The sequence below is a fragment of the Alligator sinensis genome, unplaced genomic scaffold, assembly GCF_000455745.1.
Source record: "Alligator sinensis unplaced genomic scaffold, ASM45574v1 scaffold29_2, whole genome shotgun sequence".
In the NCBI taxonomy this organism is placed as follows: domain Eukaryota; kingdom Metazoa; phylum Chordata; order Crocodylia; family Alligatoridae; genus Alligator; species Alligator sinensis.
This window is the reverse complement of record NW_005842194.1, coordinates 1,181,333-1,190,470: the sequence shown is the minus strand read 5'-3', so window position 1 is coordinate 1,190,470 and position 9,138 is coordinate 1,181,333. Positions and strand designations below refer to the sequence as shown.

Sequence of the window (9,138 nt, the reverse complement as noted above, 5' to 3'; positions counted from 1 at the left end):
GAGCGGCGGCCGCGAGCGCCCCAGGGGCAGTGCCCGGAGCGACTGGGCTGGCCAAAGTTAGGCTCTGCAGCGTGGGAGGCAGAGAAATCCCCAAGCTGCGCGCTGAAGAGGGCAGCAGCCCTTGGCAGCAGTCCGTAGCACAGGTAGCCGGTGATCTAGGCCGGGGCTGGAAACTTTGGAGCAATTAAAAGGCGCGACAGGACAGGGATCCGCCGCTGGGGCAGAGCAGGCAGGGCCCAATCTGCTCGGGGTGGGTCGCTTTCTCTTCTCGAACCCGGGGGCAGCTAAAGAGCCTGACCCCCTCCCTCCAAAGAAATCTTGCCCTTCAGATTTGGAGGAGCCCATCTCTCCGCCCCTGCTCGGAGTCCAGCCTCTGTATACGTGGCTCAGCTGAGCCCCGTTGTCCGAGGCGAGCTGAGGAGCTCTCCCTACCCCTGCCCTCTGCTCATCAAAGTGGAGAGTGCGGGGCGGACAGGAAATGGGGGCCTGCAGGAGAGAGATTTTGCAATGTTTCCAGCGGACTCATTAGCAAGGGCTTGGGGCAGGTTTCCGGCGCCCTCAGAAAACCCGCGTCCAGATAAAGTTGCACGTGCTTCTTCCCTTAAAACCCCATCCTCCTGGAGGTACAAGCCCCACGTTAAAACCTCCCAGCAGCGCGGCCCCTCGTTACAAGAGCCCTGCCAAGCTGGAGAACCAGAAGCCTGGCCTCTTTCGTTGCTACTTCACATCATTTAGTGAAGCCGGGGGTTAGCTCAGATAGATAGATAGATAGATAGATAGATTACATTAAACACGGGTCTTGGACTTAATTGTTCAGCCTGGCAGCTACCCCAGAGCGGAAATCTAATTCTTGGCCCAGCGCAGGAGCCGCAGCAAGGCTGCTGAAACTCGCTGAGCTGGCTGGTAATTCAGTCCAGGCTGCAGTTGCTGTGTTTACTCATCAGACGTGGCTCTTCCACTGGCTCGAAGAGCCTAATTTTAAGCCCGCTTCGCTTTGAAGTGCCATGGGCGCCCGCTCCTTTCCGAGAGAGCCCTCAATGCGAGAGTTTTGTTGTCGTGGGAAGATTGTTTGTCTCATTTCCGGAGGATGATTACGATACCTATAAAACCGGAGTGAGTTAAAACCTCCCTCCACAATAGTTGGTATTGTTACTGTCCTCAGTCGCACATTCCCATTGAGATGTTGATTGCACTCAGGCGTTCCTTTAAAAAAAAAATCTTTCCCAATCGAGATTCATTTCTCTAAGCACACCTGGAAAAATAAAAATACAAGTGTACTGGCAAAGCCAGGAAAAATCCTGTTTATTTTCTGAAAGCCACTCTCCCCCAGCAAAGTTTTCGGGCTGTGCAAGATAAGCATAATCCATCTGGGGAACAAAAAGAATCGTTTGGGAGTTTGTCTTTTTTTTTTTTTTTTAAACAAATGGATATTTTTCAAGGCAGGTTAGAACGAAAATGTACCGGGGAAATTAAGATTCAGTGTACCCAAAACATGCAGCGTCCACACTACTTACGAAAAGTTATGCTCAGCCGGTCTTTTGTTTAAAAAGACATTGCATTCGTCACAAAAACAGAGAGGGGTATCTCTGTTTACAGTACATGAGCTCGGGTGCCTGCTATTTGTATCTTTTTGAGTCGAGAGGAACTGGCCAGTGGGAATCTGAAGTTATTGTTCTCGCCAAAGTCTAAATCTCGGATGACTCCGCACAATAAATGGAAACATTTCGCAGTTGCTTCCGTAGAGAAATGAAAGTACAGATTTGCCAGGGGTAAGGGTGTACTGGAGTTGTTATAGCGACAGCTAAACAATCTGCATTGCAATCGTGTTTTATTTCAGCCAAAATAAATAAATAAATATATAAATCTGCAAAAAGAAAGCTTTCCTAGGGGCGCTCCCCAGGCAGGGATAGCAGCTCTGCTTCCAATCTTAGCGCTGGGAAGCTAAAAGCCATCCAACCTTTGGGCAGTGGAGCCAAGTGAGCAGCAGCCGGGCGAGTCCTATTTTTTCAACTTCCGAAAGATCAAGCCCCCGTGCAAGAAATCTGGGCAGCGCCGTGTAGCGCGGCGAGGGGGGTTTCTGGCGCCTGAGTCCATCGAGCCAATAAGTCAAAGCCCACCATCAGTGTACAGGTGCGGGGGCAGTTACCCTCTTAAACTTAAAAGGCTCCTTTTTGGAGTGTATCAGGCCACTTACAAGCCCTTCTCATGTTCAGACGTGCGAGGGAAAGCAGTAATAGCCTCTAATCCAAACACTGTTTGCCGTCTAAAGCATTTGTTTAGACTGAAGTATTAGCAACCTCACTGGGCAGCCTCCAGCCCCTCCTGGCAGAGCAGATCCCAGGGTGAGATCCGACAGCCGACACCCAGCCGGGCACCGAGCCCCAGGCCCGGGGGCAAGCCGGGCCGCGGGGCAGCGGGCACGGCGCCCCGAGGTAGGCCGGCTTTTCGGGTTTCTCCAGGAGAACGCCAGCCTCCCAGGCTTTGCACTTCGCAGCAGCCTGTGCTTCCTCTCCCCTCTCCTACTTACTTCCGCCACACAGTGGCAGCACTGAGAACCCCTCGCCCTGCAATAAATAATCCGGCGCTCACTGCAGTTGCAGTCAAGCAGATACTGCAATGCAATGCAATGCAAATGTAATTCTTTATCGGCCCCGAGAACACAAACACCGGTGCTAACATTTAAAGCACTCCCAGCAGCTCATTCTTAATGACTGTCAGGGCTGGCGAGATAGAGCAGGAGCAGACCCCGCCGCCGGAGCCGCGGTTTCCAGCCCACCGGCGCAGGCAGGCAGCCCAGATCCGTGCAACACACGCCAGTGCCCTGCGTGCTCACACACCCGGGGCCGGGGCTCTGCCCTCCCCCCTCCGCCAGCCGGTATTCACAATCCGGACTCAATTGGCACATGCCCTTCTCCAATCCTTCCAGCCCCACGCGAGAAACAGCAGGGGGGAAAAAGAAAAGAAATGAAAAGAAAAAAAGCTCCTTTCCCAGAGCTGACATCGCTGTAACACCGAGCCCGCTATACAAATAATCCATAAACCACCTCTGCAGAAACATGTCAAGGATCCGGTTCAACACAGTTACGTGACACAGTTATTTTGCATGCAATGATTCATCTGATAAAGAAACCGAAGCCCCATCTTGCCTGTCTTTCCTCTATCCCTGTCCTTCCAGAAATAGCCTCCTCTTCCTTTGAAAACATGCAATGGAATGAGGCGATGCTATGCTGGTTGGTCTCTTGCTGAAATTGTGAGTGTTTTCTTTTTTTTATTAATATTATTAGTTAGTCAGCTAGCACCATTGCACTTCATATTCTGCTGTTAAAGCTGTGGAATAAAAAACGAACGTGTTTCGGGTTTTTTTTCCTCGTGCAAAAAAAAAAAAAAAGTAATCTCCTTAATGTGATGTCATAAACCTGAATTCTGAAAAAAAAATCGCAATGTTCCAGCATATCTTTAAGAATTAAAAATAACTTTTATTAAAATGACACGGCAGCCTCGCTAAAGAGCAAATGTTTGTATTTTTGCATGCAAGCGGTTCAGTATAAACAAGCGCGGGTTTTGATTGATAATGCTTCAATTTATATAAATTCACATGTCTGCTATGCATCTCTTTAAAAAAAAAGGTATTGCACAGTTTCCCTGCTTACTGTAGTGTTATATACATTTCTCACCTTTAGGTTCTGGCTAGCAGGAGCCCCTGCTACTTTGACAGCTGTCGCTTTGGCTGCACAGGAGACGAATCGCCCTCCTTTTGGTGCCAGAAGAAGCAGGAAATTAGCCAGGTTGCAAGTTGAAAATCTGCCACTCCAGTGCTTTGAATCCAATATGCCACACCTTCCAGCGGAGGAATTGGAAATTGCCATCCAGGATCTGTGTTCTAGGCGGCTGCTTATGCTGAACCTCCATACACTTTGTTCACTATTGCCTTACAAAGAACAAATGAAATGGGGGATTGAAAGCCAGAGAGATCCGAAGCAGGACAGAGCTGAGCAAAAGAATGCAGCTCTATTCTCGCAAGGGAAATTATAAAAAAGTTCATGTTCACGGTTACTATCCACATGACCGACAACGACCAATGGAAAAACCGAACAACTCATAAAGTTGTATTGCAAAGTTGTAAATTTTCATAAACAACAACGGATTTATGGCCTTTTCCTCATCACTAAGAAGAGGCAGGTCTTAGAGAGGCGCCATCTTACCAGAGAGGCAGCCCTAGAGTTTTAAAGGACCTAGAGTTTGTACTAATTTTATTAAAATTGCAATTAACACATTGACCAGCCACTGCACACAGCCGAGCGAGGGAACTTCTCTGCAGATGCCCATGTTATTCTCCCTCTGTTTGTCTTGTCCTCTATAAAGCCTCGCCTGCCTGATCTTTTTACATTTCTTTTACAAAATACTGGATCTGCCGGACTTTTTTTGCTTTATTTTCCAGGAATAATTATTTATCTAAAAAAATATTTTCCCATCCCCTGTGGCTCGCTCTCACCCGTAGGCACAGATCGCTCCCGCTTGGAAGTTTCGCATTGCGCCTTGGGTTCATTACCAAATATTATTTCTCTAATGCGGATTTCCGCGTGGCCATGTAGGCGCATTTCAGCTCTGTTGTGATTTAAAGAGTAGCACACGCAGGAGCTCTTTTAAAGGATGGTTTGTGCTTAATTAATCAACTCAACTGAAAAATTATAAGCTCGAGCTAGAGAAAGTGACTGATTCCTTTCAATCCATCACGTATGAATTTCCCCCCGTTTGATTGCGGATGAAAATGATTTATTTGATCTAATTTCTTTATTTGTGTAAATTATTTTTATTGTGCTTCTTTTGCGCTGTTCACTAATAAAGAAACGCCATTCGTTGTCAACAAGCATATTTATTTTCTGTGTAACATAAAACACATTTATCGTGGGAGATACTTGAACACGGAATCACTTCCAAAGAGAGTTCACACACATTTTTTTTCCACTTCCAATACTTACACGGCATATCCAAATGTTCACAATGAACACAGCGAAACACATTGTAACATACAATTTTATGAATAAACTTTAGCCAAACCTTCAAGACGGATTTATAGAGTTTTTAACAATACGTCATGCTACAAGGTTTCCAAATTAATTACATACTTCTCAATTTATGACATGATCTTACACATGAGGTCTATGACAATAGAAATGATAAAAAAAAAGGTTCAAATATACAGCATTTGTAGGATTGTAGGAAAATTCATGGTATTACATATTAACACATTCTAATAACCAGGACAAAAAGGATTTTTGAGAGGCGGTAACATGGTCATTTGAATTCACTTTTTAAGCAACATTTTCAGTTATATTAAGTGAGACGAGCCTAGAAAAGAAAACGCCCTTTATCAGTGTAATTCAAAGGTAGACGCCAACGCAAGATATTAAACCGCTTTGTACAACATTGGCATGTGTTTGCTTCTTCTCTCAGAATAGTAAAGAAAAGAGAAGAAATATATGGTGCAGCATATGGTTTCCATTTATAATTGCTTTGGAATAAATATATTATTTTTAAATTTAAATATAGTCAGCATTTTCGGTACCAAATTATATACCAAAGCTATTGATGCGTGCTTTTCAAAGGACTACATGTAGGTTTCTAAAAGCATTCTGCGATTCACATTAGTATGTTCTCTTCTCTTGATTACTAAAATACAGTATACTTTAGAAGATAGGTAGGCGGAGCAAGATATAGGTAGTCTGGCAAATAGGTAGTACAACTCATTGCTTTAGGCTGTAGTGGTTTCTGTTTCATTATTGGTACAGGATTTTTCTTCCCTTGCTTTTTAAACCTTTTTTTGTTGGTGTTAGCTAAAAGCTCTAAAAAGGGGGGGGGGGGGGGGAAAGAAACCAGAAGTGCAGAGCTAGTTGCTCAAAATTAGGTAGTTTTTTTGTTGGTTTTTTTTTTCTTGTGAGCCTAATGCACTTACCCCTTAACCACTGATTGGAACTAGTTGAGTCAGGTAGTTATTCTGGATCTTAACGCTTGTCTATATGTGCAAGTAGGAGTTCTCCTCCTCAAATGTACCCCCTTAAAAAAAAAACAAAAGAAAAGAAAAACAAAGCCACCAAGGCTTGGGCAAACGAAAACAACCCGATCGGGATGATTTTAGGATGATCTGATGAGACATTTTGAATGGGTTAGACAGGAAATGGGGCTGGGCTGAGGCGGGGGGCTGGCGGGATCACTCGGGGAGCCCTTTCATGTCTGCAGACGCTCGCTTTCAAGATGCTCATTAAAAGGGGACTGATTTCTAAAATGAAAGAGTGAGTCTTTTTTTTTTTTGAAGGGAGCTTTTACAACTGTCACGTGCGTGGAGAATACTTGGGATTGCTTCATGGGATGGGACTTTTATTCCTCCTCTTCTTCCTCCTCTTCCACTTTCTCCACAGACGCTGCTGCTGACGTGGTGTCGTTGGGTACCGGGGTGCTGGAGCTCTCCTCCTTGTGCTCCTTCTTCCACTTCATGCGCCGGTTCTGGAACCAGATCTTGATCTGCCTTTCCGTCAGGCACAGGGCATGGGCGATCTCTATCCTCCGCCTGCGGGTCAGATAGCGGTTGAAGTGGAATTCCTTCTCCAGCTCCAGGGTCTGGTAGCGGGTGTACGTCTGCCGACCCCGCTTCCTATCTGGACCTGAAAGCAGGCAAAGAAGTTAGCTGGGAAACCGAAGACGGGCGCGTAGATGGAAACTTCGGTATTTACAGCCAGGCAGCAGCCGCCAGGAGCGACCCCTCGTCCTTCCCCCCACACAAAGGCATTTCTGCTGGCCGGCATGTCCAGCTCAGGCAGGACAAATCCAGACATCTGAAACAGACCCAAGCCGGGGGGAAAAATACTTGGGGGAGGCGAGAGGAGAAATTGCTTTCTCCAGGATGCACTCCCCTCGCCTGGGACTCCCCGCACTGCCCAGCTTTCCCCCTGCACACAGGCAGGCACTACCTCTGCAGCCAACAGCCTGCCGGGGGGGTGGGTAGGACGCTCAGAATCCCTTTCCCCATCCCACGGCAACTTTGTCTCCGCTCAGAAACAACCCATTGCAGAGAAGACCCCCCCCCTGCACACACACGCGCGCACACACACACACACACACACACACACACACACACACACACACACACACACGCACGCACGCACACGCACCCCCGGGCCCCGAATGCGCAGACCCTGAGCTGCCTGGAAAAGGGAAAAAAAATGACACATCACACACTAGCGTGGGCTAGTACAGTCCTGTGCCCCTGAACCAGGCGGTCCTCCGGTCCTGAGCGCCCCTCTCCTCCGCCTCTCCCACCAAAAGAGGATGATGATGATGGTTATTTTAGTCCAGCTTCTCTGGGGGGGACCCTCTCCCCTCGTGGGCTGGCAGGGTACATAACCAGCCCTCGATATTTCTCTCTCCAACAGCACAAATAAACTCAATGCTAACATTCCATAGCAAATGGAGTTAAATAAATTTACGAGGCTAGAACCCATTAATTGGGCAATAAAAAGTTTTATGATACTCATTTACATACAATGCCACGGGCTTTCTACGCAATGGCGCCTCTGCTATAATTAAAACCATAAAGGCTGTGCTGACAGTCATTTTGGCTACATATTCGCCTGGCTGCCGTCGCTCTTGCCCTCTCCGTTCCCCATACCTGAAGACCTCATCCAGGGGTATATCCGGAAATTAGCCTCTGCCTGGCTGTGCAGGTTGCTTTCCTCCGCTTTCTCACAGCTGGATTTGGTTAGATCATTGCAGAGGACGGGAATGTTCTGATCAAAAGAGGAACAATGCAGGTTGTAGGCGTCAGAGCCCAGGCTGTATCCGGAAGAGAACGGGTTTTGATATATGGTACTGTTCACATTGTACAAGCCAGGCATGGAGGAGGTGAAAGCACTAGCGCCTGGTCCATAGCCGCTTCTCTGAGAGTTGCTTGCAAAGGAGCAAGAAGTAGGCTCTGCATTTTGGAAAAGAGAAGCCCCCGTCGTATATTTGCTAAAAAGAGCATTCACATAATACGAAGAACTCATAATTTTGACCTGTGATTTGTTGTCCGGTAGGCTTCAGTGTCGGTTTTACGAGGTAGCGTGATATATGATAACATTACACCCCCAGATTTACACCAAACCCCATTTTCTTTTGGACTGAGCTGCCTCCAGCACGTGACCAGTCATATGACCCCGTCCTCCAATCTCCGCCTGCATCACAGGTGGTATAGATCAGCGTGTCTCACAGTATCCTATAATGGAAGGGGAAGAGGATCAAATATATGTCTAACAAATTAAAGACAAGGGGGCTTTTTTTGGTTAAGGCTGGCACATGGTAGACGGTATTTTGTAAGATCCCGATAAAGTACGGGAAGTAAATAAACAGAGATTTATATGGGTCTATAGTGAAATTTAAGCCGAGTGTTGTGCTATGTAAATCTCCCTATTCCAGGGCTGTATTGATGTAGAAAAGCTAGATATGGCTAGGCATATATTTTGCCTGCCTTTCAATTAATTTGTTATTTTCTATCCTCCCCCCCCCCCCCTTTTTTTTTTCTCTGCTTAAAAAGCCACCGCCAAGTCGGACTTGCACAGCAGCCGAACCTTGCACCAGATCTGACTTCCTAATGAACCAGAGTCCTGGGCTGCTCGATATTCCGTATATTTCGGGGGAAGAAAACACATCTTGCACATTAAAAAAAAGTCTCTGCAGTAAACTGTAACCATGTGGCTATCATAAAAAATGTTGAAATGATTCTGTTAATCATGCATGCATTATTTTTTTCCTGCAGGAAGGCAAGTTGTGAAATAATTATATACTGGGCTTCCTAATTTGCGAACAGATTTATTAAGATATTGACACGCTACGTTCTGCTAATCGCTTTCAGCTAGATGAATCAGGATGGGGTGGCTGAAGAAATGCTTTTCTGTCTTTTTTTTCTTCTTTTTTTTTCTTCTTCCAAATCAGGATGTGTCAGAGGAAGCTAACAGTTCTGGAAGAATATTGATACCCTTTGGCTCTGCTAAGAGTACCCCGCACACGCTGCCAAACCCTGCCTGTCCAATACAGCCCACTCCCCGTATTTCAAAGGCGAATTAATAATCGATCACGCTTTTTATTTATAATCACCCAGTCGCTGAT

At 46.4% G+C, this 9,138-nt stretch overlaps 2 protein-coding genes and 1 long non-coding RNA gene across 5 annotated transcripts in view; 1 reads left to right on the top strand and 2 right to left on the bottom strand.

Annotated features, from left to right (window-relative positions):
* The window catches only part of HOXA3 (homeobox A3), a 43,692-nt gene extending 39,888 nt beyond the window's left edge, over positions 1-3,804 (bottom strand). For all 3 annotated transcript variants that reach the window (XM_006026478.3, XM_025207411.1, XM_025207412.1), the window contains exon 1: positions 3,675-3,804. The gene's annotated coding sequence lies outside the window, so the exon portion shown is untranslated. The remainder of the gene's footprint in view (positions 1-3,674) is intronic.
* A 1,053-nt stretch (positions 3,805-4,857) lies between these two features.
* Positions 4,858-8,533, bottom strand: HOXA7 (homeobox A7). The gene is made up of 2 exons (XM_006026475.2): positions 7,664-8,533; positions 4,858-6,659 (listed from the first exon to the last, which is right to left on the bottom strand). The coding sequence occupies exons 1-2, from the start codon at positions 8,037-8,039 to the stop codon at positions 6,376-6,378; spliced, it is 660 nt and encodes a 219-aa protein (XP_006026537.1). The 5' UTR covers positions 8,040-8,533; the 3' UTR covers positions 4,858-6,375.
* On the top strand, positions 6,583-8,751 carry LOC112550747. The gene is made up of 2 exons (XR_003094717.1): positions 6,583-6,720; positions 8,567-8,751. It is a non-coding gene; the product is annotated as an uncharacterized LOC112550747 (long non-coding RNA).
* Positions 8,752-9,138: the final 387 nt, after the last annotated feature.